Consider the following 14,481-nt stretch of genomic DNA (forward strand, 5'->3'; position numbering starts at 1 on the left):
GCCGACCGAGTGCCACTCTTCTGGCGATGCGGGTAGTGGGAGGTCGGTCAGAGCGAAAAGCAGACCCAGTGCGGGCTAGCTGCATGCAGCCCTTTCCCCTCTGTTCAGGTTGGCCTCTGTGGAGGAGGGATGTTTCTTCCGGTTTATCAGATGTAGTCTTTTTTTTTTTTTTAAAGACTATTGTAGACTAAATTAAAATCTAATTATCAATACTAAATCAATAAAGTCCAGGCTTATCACCATTTTTCACAACTAAGAAGAACACAGACATACAAACCTGGAATTTTCTTCTCACTTCCGATATTTGCTCTTCTAACTCTTCGGTTTTATATCTGGTCAGGTGGAAAACAGCACCGATGTGATAAGCGTCCTTGTACAGTCCTTTAAGATACTCCTCATTTTTTAACTTCAGTATCAGCAAACCTTGGACTTCAGACTCCAGCACTGATTTTTTCCTTACACTGGAAAAAGTAAATTTAAAGTATTGACATGATTATTTTCAAAGAGTATATATTGAGGGAACTACATTTTTAAAAGGTTGTTCCTTTTTTTGTCTCCAAAAATGCAAAGTAACCAAATAAGTAATTAAAACTTGGGTACAGAAAATATTTCCCACAATTCCATTGATTTTTTCTGCTCCTGTTGGATACTCCCAATTGTCAGGCTGTGCTCGATTTCAGAAGGATAAGCGTGTCCATCAGAAAGCCCTGGGTCCCAGATGCTCAGCTTTCTGAGCGTGCACTCACCTGGGTCAATCCACCTTTATAACCTGTATCACAATACTAAGACCAATCAAATATGATAAAGATCAAGTCCATGTAAAAGAGAAAGAAAACTCAACTCAGGAAAATCAGTAACTAAAACAGAACTCTCAGGAAGAAAAGCAACAGCTGGGGGAGGTGAGGGAGTTAATAGAGGAAAAATGTAAGACACAAATATCAGTATAAGATTTTCACAGAGAAATACTAGTCTCTTAAGGAAAATGAACGAGTTATGTTTCCTGTCCATATTGGGTACCGTCTTTGTTCCAAGTATATACTACTGACACACTGCATATAAAAGCAAATACAGTATATAACACAGAACGGGAATGGAACTTGAAAGCAAAGCAGTGGTGGAGGGAAGGGGCCGGAGATATTCCAATCGATGCCGAATCCAGCAAGGTTCGCTGAGTTGCATCGTAGGGGGGTTCCTGTGGATTGCGCTTGTTTGGGAAAGAACCAATGAACTGACTGGAGCTATCCAATATAATAAAAGCCTAATATGCAAATCGACCGAACAGTGGAACGAACCGTCATTATGACGTGCACTGACCACCAGGGGGCAGATGCTCAATGCAGGAGCTGCCCGCAGCCTGCAGGCCCCAGGCCAGCCAAGGCGGATGCCAGTGGGGTTGGAGGTGGGCCCGATCACCCCGCCAGTCGCCCCACAGATCGGCCCTGATCGCTGGCCAGACCTAGCGACCCTACCCATGCAGGGTAGGTTTATAAAAGCTAGGAGCTGGGGCACTGGGAAGCAAAAATCCCTAATCAAAAACTCACCAATGAGCAGAAAAATTAAGTTCAATTCAGCAGCAAATGGACTGCAATGCTAATGAGCGTCCCCATGAGTGTTTTCACCTGGTTGTAAGTTTTGATAAAGCTTGCAAAAATAAGATATTTTAACCAAAACTTAAGACCATTTTTTTCTAATATAACATATCCTTTGTCAAGTGTCATCGAAATGGCTGCAGGCATTCTGTATTCATAATCTTGCATTCTTTTCTCAGAGAGACTTCACCTCTGTGGCCCCCAAAGCAGGATCCACCCAGGTGAGATTTATTAGTACCGCTGTGTTACTTTAGCCCAGGGGTGGGCAAGCTTTTTTACTCGAGGGCCACAATGGGTTCTTAAACTGGACCGGAGGGCCGGAACAAAAGCATGGATGGAGTGTTTGTGTGAACTAATATAAATTCAAAGTAAAGGAACGGAGGGGAGAGCAAGAGAACCAGATAGAACAGCCAGATCCGGCCCGCGGGCCGTAGTTTGCCCAAGGCTGCTTTAGCCTCATGCAGCTCTCATGACCTTGGTTTAGTTCACTGAGAGGTCTTTTCAAGTCACTGAAAGAAGGTGCAGAAGGCTATTTGAGTGCTTATTTTGATCAAATATAGCTAGTCCCTGTGAGGAAGAAAGGAAGAACAAGAAGGTGGGGCATAGAAATGCAGTAGTGATGACAGAATGTCTAATAGTGTCCAGGTGACAGTACTGGGTGAGCTAGTGAGCAAAAAAGAGAGGTGTCGGTTGTCAGAGTGGACTCTTAAGCCGACATCAGGAAGAGTCTCCCTTATTGGAAAAGAGATGCAAGAAAAACTATGAGAGAGGGTGGTTGGTGTGAGACGGAAGAAGAGACGGATGGGCACGTGGAGGTCTAAGCTGAGAACCCGAGTTCTTGGAGTCACTGAACACAGACCAAATCCAGGCTCTGGCCGCCTCTGCAGAGGGAGAGGACCACAATGGGAAGGGTGATTTATTGTACTATTTTACTTCCTTACAAAAAGTATAAAGTAGGCTGACGTATTGGTGAGGCGCTCATGGTGAATGGTTCCTATACCCTTTTCTCTTTTAATATCTGAAAAGTTAAAAAGAAAAATAAAAGCAAAATAACAACACTATTTGTGCAACAGTTTGCTGTTAAATGCTGAAAAAAAACACACATATTCTATACTCGTCTGAAGTAACTCAGATTACTAGGCTGGTAAGCTATAGCTAAACGAGTCTGACAAACACAGTACCCTGTGGATTCATTCTAACCGTTCCAGGCTGCTTAACAACTTCAATAACGTTTTAATTGTTATCTGTATGAATCGATCACCATCCTGTTAACTCCTGATAAACACATTTCCTAGGCAATACCAGGAGGCCTTCATGGTGTCAATAGCTCCTCTGCTCGTTTCCCTCGATTATCAACCTCATCTTTGGATCGCTGCTGTTACAATGGCATTGTCTTGCCTGAGGTACACTAGAGCATTAGGAATAGATATTCAGAATATTCTACACAGCTTGACTATAAGAAAATGGCTATATAGAAATCCATACCACACAGTTAGCTTCAAGGAAACTAAATCCAAATTAACCAATTTCAAACCATCTCAAACAAGTTCAATTTTCCTTGACTTAGGCTGCTGAAGCTTGCCTGCCCTGTGAATAAGCAATCAAGTGAAATTGTTGGCTCAAGTCAAACGTCCCAAATTTAAAAGAGTCTTATTTCTGATTGATGCTGGCTTATTTGAAAGACAAAATTATCAAATTATACACTGCTACTCCAAGGTGAACGACTGTATCCCATCTCCACCACCAGAGGTCTGGCAAGAATGTGTATGCACAGAGTACTGAACAGAGTTGGTTAACAAATACGCCCTGTTGCCATTTAAAAAAATAAACTATATGTGGACAATAAATCATACACTGATTATGTAACTCATTCAAATAGCATCAAATGGTGAGATGGTATTTAGTGGAATCTTAGTGTATAGAACAGTCCAAAATTTCCTGGGGTATTCCTTAGATGTATGAATGTCAGTGACTTGTTTTAACTTTTTTCTTATTATTTTAAAACTTCATTTAAAAAAGAACCTGGGGCTAAAGGGAAGGTGATTCAAGTAAATGGTAGACTAACAATGAAAAAATGAAGAACAGGGTAAGAAGATCAAGAGCTCTTTTGGGGAAAGCTATAGTTATAGTCAACTATAAGGATGGAAAACTGAATAAAACAATGAGCTTCTGACATTTTTGAAGTAGTTAGTAAATGTCATGTCCACAGTCTGCTGTAACATGTCAGAAATAGGCACCTCATCCTGGCCTGTGTAGCTCGGTTGGCGTGTCATCCAGTACATCGGTAGGTCAACGGTTTGATTCTCGGATAGGGCATATACTAGTTTACCTAGGTTTGGGGTTCAGTCCCTGGTTGGGGAGCATAAGGGAGGCAATGGATCCACGATGTTTCTCTCTCACATCTCTCTCTCTCTCTCCATCTCTCTCTGTAAAAAAAAATAAAAATAAATAAAAAAATAAAAATCAATAAACATATCCTCAGGTGAGGCTTTAAAAAAAAAAAAAAAAAGGAAACAGGAGCCGAGACTTGCCAATGGAGGAGAAGAGGCAGTGTCACTAAGGGAAAAACATATAAATTTTGGAGTCACTTATACTGAAATCTTAATTGCTCCTTGTGGAACTGGAGGGATGGTTTCATGAACAATTTCCTCATCTGTAAAATTTGCTTATTAACAGCTACCATTTAGGTTGTTATAAAGATTCAATATGAAGGCCTGGCTGGTTTGGCTCAGAGGCTAGAGCTTCAGCCTGCGGACTGAAGGGTTCCAGGTTCCATTCCAGTCAAGGGCACAGGCCTGGGTTGCAGGCTCGATCCCCAGCAGGGGGCGTGCAGGAGGCAGCTGATTAATGATTCTCTCTCATCACTGATGTTTCTCTCTCCCTCTCTCAAATCAATAAAAATATATTTTAAAGATTATATATGAAAAGAACAATACAGCAGGTCCTCTAATTACATCATTTTGTTCAACATCATTTCATTATAATGTTGGTGAGATACCATAGAGACTGAACTCTGTTTATATCACTTAGCCAATGGCAAAACTGGCTGCCTTATATGTCAATTTGCTGCAGTTCCAAGAATCTATCAACAACAACGTTAAGTGAAGACTAAGAATGTATACATCGTACTTACATACGTTGAATTACTCATACAAATGGTTTAAGAAAGTTTTGTTAATTAAAAGGTATATACCAGCATGGATCTTTGTTGCAGTGTTATCTCATTTAATGAGATGGAAGACAATGAGATAAAAAAGACAAATATAACCAAGGTAAGAACCCATTACTATTATCTTGAAGCAGAAAGATATCAGAGGGAGGTGTGACATCAGGACATATAGCAGAGAGAACAGGAGCTCAGAGATTCCAAAGCAGAGAAAGAAATGAAGATAACACACATCTATTTTCATCTCTCGTGAGTTCATTATGTCATTACTTAGCACGTATTGAGTAAAACAGACACACGCCTGCAAACAGGAGCTCAACTGAGAGGAAGCTACAAATGAGCAAACCAGCCCTAGCCGGTTTGGCTCAGTGGACAGTGTCAGCCCACGGACTGAAAGGTCCTGGGTTTGATTCTTGTCAAGGGCATGTGCCTTGGTTGCAGGCTCAATCCCTGGCCCTGGTTGGGGAATGTGCAGAGGCAACCAACCAATGTGTCTCCCTCACTTCGATGTTTCTCTCTCTCTGTCTCTCCCCCTCCCTTCCGCTCTCTCTAGAAATCAATAGCAAAAATATCCTCAGATGAGGATTAACAAACAAACAAACAAACAAATAAATAAATAGGCAAACCAATAGTAACTGTGCATAATGTGATCAGTGCTAGGAGGGAAGTTTATGGAACCAGAGAGGGTTAGTTAAACAGATACTTGTTGAGCATTGATTACACGTCAAGTACTACGCTAGGTGGTTGGGATACAAAGATGAATTAAAAGAAAGGTTCTCGGTTTATATTCTCATGAAGGAAAAAAGAAATGGATGTAATAGAAGAAGGACTTAATGCCACGTGGCTTACCAACTGGGGCAAGTAAGTTACCAACAGGGGCAGCATCTGGGAAGAGTCCGTGCCCGAGTTATTGTATGAGTAACCAGTGAATCATATTTAAAGACATAACCCAGAAGAAGAGCAGGAGGAGGGGCCTAATGAGGGGCCTGTCAGCCAGAGGAATACCAGAGACATAGACTGGAGCTTGAAACAATGCGCTTGGATGTGTAAGCATTTTAACCGGCTGGAACGGAAAGATCGTGGGCGGGAGTGGTAGAGATGAGTCTGCAGTTGTACAGCTGACAGATACAGGATCTAATCTATTAGTCTAGGAGCCTGGGCTTGCTCCAGCCACCGAGGGGAGCCTCAGGAACGTTTTTAAGCTGCTGAAGGTAAGTAACATTCCATCTTTTGTAGATCATTTGCATCCCTGATGCTGTTTGTGCTGGATCTGAGGGCTCAACCTTGGAGTGAGGCAGACGGTTGGAAGCTTGCTTTAACATTCTAATTAAGAGGTCCTTAGGGCCTGATTTATTTCAGTGGTTACTGAAACAGACAGGAAGGAAAGCACCTTTTAAAAAGATAGACTTCATAGGAGTTGGTTAAGAGACTGGCTGGCAATAGGTAGAGAGGGATATAAGATGATGCCTGAAACCAGTACCTGGGTGGGTGATAGTGTCAAGCTGTGTTGTTGGAGGAGAGAGGAGGCATTCAAAATGATGCTCTCAGGAGAAAGAAAAGATATGGATTGAGATTTAAAAAGAAAGAAAAAATACAATCCATCCCATGTAATAAAAGCCTAATATGCTAAGTGTCTGGTTGACCGATCTACCATTCAACCAATCAAAAGGTAATATGCTAATGATATGCTAAGGCCGCTCAACCACTTGCTATGACGTGCACTGACCACCAGGGAGAAGACACTCTGACCGGTAGGTTAGCTTGCTGCTGGGGTCTGGCCGATCAGGACTGAGCGAGACGGGCCAGACACGCCCTGGAGCCCTCTCGAGGTCCCTCCCCAGCTGGCCAACCTCCCGTGTCCCTTCCCAGCCCTGATCATGCACTGGCCTGGCCTGCGCCCTCTTGCAATCCGGGACCCCTCGGGGGATGTCAGAGAGCCGGTTTCGGCCCGATCCCACCAGGCCAAGGGGCCCCACTGATGCACGAATTTGTGCACCAGGCCTCTAATCCTATTAATAAAGAGGAAATATGCTAATTGACCATCACTCTGTCACAAAGATGGCTGCACCCACAGCTGAGGCCAAGTTCCCATAAGGAGCCTTAACAAGCAATCAGCAGGGACCTGAGGCTACGCCAGCCGTGGGCAAACTATGGCCCGCGGGCCAGATCCGGCCCATTCAGCTGCTCTCCCCTCCGCTCTTTTACTTTGAATTTATATTAGTTCACACAAACACTCTATCCATGCTTTTGTTCTGGCCCTCCAGTCCAGTTTAAGAACCCATTGTGGCCCTTGAGTCAAAAAGTTTGCCCACCCCTGGGCTACGCACTCCCCCGCCCCCGTGGGGCTTGACAGGGGACCTCAAGGTGCGCTTTCTGTCCTGGTGCTGGGCTAGGGGACCTCAGGCTGCTCCCCCCACCCCAGCGCCAGGCCGGGGGACCTCAGGCCATGCCCCCCAACCAGGTGGGGCTTGACAGGGAACTTCAGGCCACAGCCCCCACCCAGCAGGGCTTAACAGGGGACCTCAGGCTGTGCCCCCCACCCAGCGGGACTTGACAGGGGACCTCAAGGTGCACCCCCAGTGCTGGGTTGGGGGAACTCAGGTCACGCCCCCCACCAGGTGGGGCTTGACAGGGGACCTCAGGCCGTGTTCCCCACCCCAGCACTGGGCCAGGGGACCTGAGGCTGCGCCCCCTGCCTGGCTGGGCTTGACAGGGGACCTCAGGCTGTGCCCCCCACCCAGCGGGGCTTGACAGGGGACCTCAGGTGCACCCCCAGTGCTGGGTCGGGGGAACTCAGGCCGTGCCCCCCACCCCAGCACTGGGCCAGGGGACCTGAGGCTGCGACCCCTGCCATTGGGGCTTGATGGGGGACCTAAGGCTACGCCCTCCTCCCGGTGCTTGGCCGGGGACCTGAGGCTGTGCCCCCACCCCCACGCCTGGCAGGGCTTGATGGGAGACCTCAGGCCATGCCCCCTACCTGGTGGGGCTTGATGGGGGACCTCAAGACATGCCCCCCACCCTGGTTTGGGCTGGGGGACCTCAGGCCATGCTCCCCGTCCTGGCACCGGGCCAGGGGACCTGAGGCTACGCCCCCTGCCTGGCAGGGCTTGACAAGGGTGGGACTGGCCAGGTCTGGATCTAGCCCAATGGGGGACTGCCGGCCGGGTCTGGGTCTCATGTGATTTTGAGGTGCATGTGGGTGGGCGGGGACTTGACTCTGGGTCCCGTGGTGCGCCCCAGACTCTGACAGGAGGAAGGTTTTCATATACATTTTACTAATTTTCTTTCATCTCTGACACTTCTATTATAAAGGGCAAATAGCAATATTAAATTATTTCCTCTACTTAATCCCCTTTTAATGTGCACGAATTTCGTGCACCGGGCCACTAGTAGTAAAATAATGAGAGTAAAACTCCTGGAAGAGGGAGTGGATGAGGAATGGAAATTGGGCTGCGGTCAGAATGCTGAGCTAATCTACCAGGGGACAGGCGGAGACTGAATGAGCTGCTCTAGACTTCCGGGAGAGAACCGCCTCAGAGAGTTCAAGGGAGAAGCGAGAGAGAGGTGCCTGGCTCTCCTCAAGGCACAGCACAGAGCGGGCCGCAGCACAAACGCCTGGGCCACGTGGGGAAGGCGTGCAGCACCAGTAATCATCATCCAGTGGATGCAGGAAAGGAGGTGGTTTGCTACGTTGTTAACACACTGCGGACGGATCATGAGAATTCTCGTGTTTTCATACGCCACAGTGTTTTCCAAAGTATCATACTTTAAAGAGATACTAGCTTGTAAGAACATGTAATAAATAACTTCAAAATGCAGTGGGTATTTAATTTTAAGGCGTGCCTTTAACATTCACGTTAAGCGTTTTTTGTAGTAGGTCGTTCGATAGAAACTTATCTGGCCACCGGGTAAAGCGAGCAATGACACCGCTGGTGCGCAATGTGCTAAGTAAGACACATCTGGCAGCAGGGGATCTCAGAAGCCAGACTGGGATGCGTCCAAGAGCGACGAATAGACAAGCAAGGATTGCTAAAAATCCAGCAAATGGTGCTAATTATATAGAAAATGTAATGAGAATGGAAGACAAATATTGTGTGATTGTCAAAGATTCAAACAAGATGTAGGCAAGGTTTCCATTTTCAGGAGGGCTAATGATGAACACAGGCTGGAGGAAAGGGTAAGGAATGACGATGCCAAAACAGCAATGAAAAGAATATAAAGCTATGGCCACTGCAGGGCAAAGGGGATTAAGACCGAGAGCACAGGTAGGGTGTTGGCCTTGAACAGGAAGTACCATGTACCCCTGAATTTAGAGTCAGGAAAGCCGTTCACTGATATGGTCACTATGGAATAGATGCGTTTGACAAAAACACATCAAGCCTTCAATGTCCCCTTCCTGTATGAGTAAGCCTATAGTATAATTCAAATTACAAGTTTGCTTTCTAAGTTTCTCTGGTTTGGGATTTATTGCCATGTCTGACTCTAGGGGTTCATAAAGAATTAGGGACTGTCATCCGCCATTACCTTTTCAAACATTGCTTTCCCATTTTCTCCTTTATTTCTCACCCCATAGTCCATAGATCTTAATATTCCTTCTATTATCTTCTCTCTCTTTCCCTCTCTGTGCTACATCTTTGGGTTTCTCTTTGTGTTTCCTTTTTTTAATGATTATTGGTTAGTTTTATTTTTTTAAATATAGTTCTTTATTGATTTCAGAGAGGAAAGGAGGAGAGATAGAAAGCAACATCAATGATGCGAGAGAATCATTGATCAGCTGCCTCCTGCACAATCCCTACTAGGGATTGAGCCCGCAACCCAGGCATGTGCCCTTGACTGGAATCAAACCTGGGACCCTTCAGTCCGCAGGCCGACGCTCCATCCACTGAGCCAAACCAGCTAGGACTCTCTTTGTGTCTTTAATTGCATTGGTTCTTTCTTCATCTGAATTTTCTATTTAATTAATAAAATCTTTAATAAAACTGAATCCAGGTTTAACTTTTACAAGGTTTGGTGAATTATTTTTCAAATCTGCCTGAACTGTTTTTGATAGTGTTCTATTAGTTTATTTTGTTCCCTTCAATAATTTTAAGCTTAGGTAAATTTAATTTAATAATCCTATTACTGAATATTATTGGAGGGGTTAAATATGCTAATGGTTATTTCTGATAACTCATTCATTTTTCCTTATAATTTTGTGAGCTCATCTTTATGGTCTTTACTTGAGAATGTTGTGTGGCCTGAGCCAGTTTATTCCTCTAAAGAACATTAATCAAAGCAGCATCACTTTATGAATTTAGTCATAAACATAAAGTTATAGTATTAGTCTATTCGGTATAACTACAAAATTATAAAATCGCTCTTTGCATAAAGTTAACATAAAGATATATGACACTATTTCCAACATTAACCACTAAATGATAAAAACCATTGATCTTTATATTGTTTTCTGCATCTCATGTGACCTTTTACAGCGTTCTACAAACGAATATTTTTTACCAAAACTATCATTCAACAAACATTTAATGCACATCAACCACAGGGCAGGCCTGAGGTTAGTCCTTGCAGATCCAGAAAGGGGGGAATACAACAGGTCCCACAGCGGCAAACAGTTATAGGGCAGCAGGCACGCAGCCGTGCAGAGGGATGCATCTGAGCTTTTTTATTTTATGTGTAAAACATCACTACTGCTCTACTATGTCCCAGAGGAAGAACAATAAAATAAACTGGAGAACTTCATAGAAGGTAGAGTGCTTGCAGCAAACCCCAGAAATGAATGGAGGAAAAACCCACAGTTAATCATATCACTAGTGGCTAAATCAGTTGCAGCTTCAGAATCTCCTGCTAACTTAGGCCTTCTCTGCCTTTCTTATTATACCTATTAGGCTGCTAATCAAGTATAGCTTCTATAATAATCCTTATTTCCTTAGACTCGCTGAAGGCAGAGACTTACACACACACACACACACATCAACTTTAAATGATTAAATTAGCGGATGCATTTTTTTGTTGGGCTAAATTAACAATTTATGTAACTTAATGTCTGTTTTTAAATGTAACATAAATGTAAACAGTTACACAGAAGAGCATGCAAATCAGCGTTCTTAAACTTTCACTGTGAATGTGCAAGTCACAGTCTCAATCCGATTTACAGTAAGGGAAGCTGCCAGCAGGAGCCGCTAGCGTGTGCTCTCAGGCACCGCCGCCCCAGGAGCTGCCGCCCTGAGTTCTGGCAGCACCGTGGAGCTTTGCTTACTTTACTTCTATGATTTTTAAGTGGATCTTCATTGTTGATAGTAGCACAGATGTCCCCTTTGTTGCTTTTTATTGTTTTTTTCCCATTGAACCCCTCCTCCCCACCCCCGCCCCTCCCCTGCTTTTTATTTTAACCAGGATCCTATAGTTTCTATGTGTCTTCTTTTGCTCAACGTTAGGATTTTGAGATTTATACAAGCTGTCCTACGTAGCTGAAATCTGTCCACTCTGATTGCTCACTTTGTATGAGTATGTTACCATTTCTTCATGCATTCTATTCGTTATGTTCACTGAGTATTTCCCAGTTTGTGGCTATTAAACAAATGCTTTGAACATCTCTTAGAAGTGGTTCTGGTGAGCATGTGCATGACTCACGGCTGTGCATATACCTCGGAGTGGAATGCCGTTAGCTCAGTAGTAAACAGTGCTGCCATCTTCTCTGCATAACTGCGTTCTCACCAGGAGTGTGTATGGAGTTCCGGCTGCTCCACCTTCCTGGCCATCGCCTAAAGCAGGGGTGGGGAATGTCCGGCCCGCGGGCCATGTAAGGCCGGCAAAATCATTTGGTCTGGCCCTGCCAAGGCATTATGGGTGAGTTAATTATGTGTGGAGGACTGGAAAGAGTGAGCCAAAAAAAGAGAGAAGAAAAAAAACTCATAGACAAGGACAACAGTGAGGCGACTGCCTGGGGGAGGGAGAGGGGAGGGAGAGGAAGGGTGGAGGATATAGGGGGTATATACGGTGATGGAGAGAGACCAGACTTGGTGGTAAACACAATAAATACAGTGCACAGATGATGTGTTGTAGAACTGTGCACCTGAAACCTGTATAATTTTGTTAATCAGTGTTACCCCAATCAATTCAATAAAAAGGAGAGAAATATAGATAAGAACTATTTGCAATGTATGAACTGCTGATTACATCATCAAATATCAGCTCTGTCCTTTATCTTCTCTTCCTTCAGAACATCACTTAGATACGTGATAGACCTGACTCTTACCCACTCGTGTCTTAAACTCTCTTATTTTACCAATCCTCCACGAATTCTGTTCATCGCTGTGTAATCTGCTGTTAAAATCATCGGTTTAATTTTTAATTTCAAGGAAAATTAAGGAAGCGAGTGACATCTTAGTGTGCTATGTGGACAAGCCCCGTGCGTCCCAGGGAACGCTCTCCCTGTAAGCGGGACTCCCGTCCCACTGCGCGTGGTGCACTGCATGGTGTTCCCAGTTATTCACCATCTTTCTTCTCAAGGGGATGAGAGTCCCACCCTTACCCGTCAGGCGTGGCCACGTGACTTGCTTTGTTCAATGAGGTGTGTGCTGCAGTGACACCGATCAGCTTCCCAGGGACCTCATGGGTGTGCCCCCGCTATCTGAGCGAGAGGCCCTGGAGCATCGGACCCTTGACCCTGGATCTGAGAAGCACAAACACAGCCACGGGGGCTGTGTTGCAATGCGAGTGAGAAACAAACGTTTACACTTGTGTATCACTGAGATGGGGAGGTGGCTCATTGCTGCAGGACAATTGAATCAGTGCTCTCAGACAGCAGCGTGGTGAAGAGCTGGCAGGGGCCGGGACTGAGCGGAGAGGGTCGATGGGAGAAAAGGGAGGAACATCTCCCTCCAGTGGGCTTATGAGCTTACCCACTCTCCAAACATATTTTTCTCCTCTGGTTCCCGTTCTTAATAAAATAAAATGGAGCAATATTAGCGGCTACTGCTTTGGGTTACTCTTCAGAAAACCATGTTCCAGTTGCTTTCTTTAAAAATGTATGTTTAACATAACAGATAAATTTTACAAATGGCTTCATTCTATCATTTCCAAGGATAAAGTAACCACCAAGAAATTTTAACACACTTCCTACACAATCATCAAGTAGCATCATCACTTCTCTCTTCTCCCCTCCTCCCCTCCCTTCAGGAATTAGCCATAGAAAGCAGTGTGTGTCAGGCACTGTGTTTGAAGAGGAGGAATCAATGGTGAAGAAAATGTAGTCATGACCTCTGTCTGCCCTCATGAATCTTTTTTTTTTTTTTTTGAGAGCGACATACATCAGTCAAATATTAACACACAGAAAATTGCACATGTAACAAGAGATATAAAGAAGAAAGGAGTATGTACTATATACATACATAACACAGGAACTGAATTTAACTGGACAGTTGGTGAAAGCTTCCCAGAACTGACTCCTAAGCTGCAATCTTAAGAATACATAGTAATCAAGTAGGTATAAAAGGAAAAACATTATAGGAAAGAGAAATAACATAAAAATGCCCGATGGGCTGGAAAGAAAATGAGGCAAGTAGGAGAAATTCAAGTAAAGCCGGTGTAGAGGAATCAGGTAAACAGGGGGCCAGGTGTGGTGTGAGGCTACAGAGCAGGCAGGATATCTGAGGGGGTTGTACCCTTTCCCTCAGCTAAAATCAATGCAGATATGGAGGGAAGCCGATCATACTTATAACCAAACATAAAAAGAGAACATCCCTTCCACAGCAGACATCATAGATTAGAAAGGGCGCATAGAGACTGTATGTGCACCAGGTTTGAAAGAGCCTGCAAATTCATGTCAGACATGTTGACAGCTTATGGTGGAGCAGTGAAAAGCAAACAGATCTAAAAAAATACTTAGTGTGGGGAACATTTCTTATTAACATGTTAAATATGAATGTTGAAATACAACAAGGATTATAAAAAAATTATATGTTTCTGAACTAAGAAAAGTAATTTAGTAGTTACAGGGAAGAATTGAGGGTTGAGTGAAGGAGATCATAAACTTCATTAGACATACTTTAACTTTAAAGTATCTTTAAGTATAAGAGGATACATCAAAAGGAGGTGATATGACTAAGTGCGAAACACTTCATAAGATCATTTTTTTCACTATTTTGATTTTTCTAAAGGGATTCTGAGTGATTAAAGAGCAATATTTGAAACAGAAACAAACAAAATTTAAGTTTAAGATAAACAACTACTATATAACCCCAAGAACACAAAATGAAGAGGTTTATTATATTTAACACTAGAAGCCTGGGCCTATCGGAGCCAGCCTGGCACGGGAGGTTGGCTATGGGAGCGCACTGACCAGCGGGCAGTTCCTGCATTAAGTGTCTGCCTCCTGGTGGTCAGTGCACGTCATAGCAACCGGTCATTCCACCATTTGGTCAATTTGCATATTAGCCTTTTATTATATAGGATTAGGTATGTTACATACAAATAAAATTATGTTTTCAGAATTACCTTTCATGGATTGCATCTGCTGTAGTATTAAGATCCATCTCAAGTTTTTTATTTTCTTCTAACAATTTATTATATACCGTTGAAAGATCTGAAAAATCTTTTGTGACATCAGCAATCTCAGTCTCCCATGCTTTTTTCTTTAAGAAAAGAATAAAAGAATCATTTGCACGTTTATGTACCTCAAAAATAAATAATATATAAAATAATAAAATTACTTTAGTTGCATACACTAAT

At 43.7% G+C, this 14,481-nt stretch overlaps 1 protein-coding gene across 1 annotated transcript in view; it reads right to left on the minus strand.

Moving 5' to 3' along the window:
* The window catches only part of CCDC178 (coiled-coil domain containing 178), a gene marked incomplete at both ends in the record, with an annotated part of 121,113 nt that overhangs the window by 51,321 nt on the left and 55,311 nt on the right, over positions 1 to 14,481 (minus strand). Inside the window, 2 exons of the mRNA XM_080683765.1 lie at positions 278 to 461; positions 14,248 to 14,384. Of these exons, the coding sequence (XP_080539891.1) occupies positions 278 to 461; positions 14,248 to 14,384 (321 nt within the window). The remainder of the gene's footprint in view (positions 1 to 277; positions 462 to 14,247; positions 14,385 to 14,481) is intronic.

This window comes from Plecotus auritus (genome assembly GCF_963455305.1).
Source record: "Plecotus auritus genome assembly, chromosome: 8".
Classification (NCBI taxonomy): Eukaryota; Metazoa; Chordata; class Mammalia; order Chiroptera; family Vespertilionidae; genus Plecotus; species Plecotus auritus.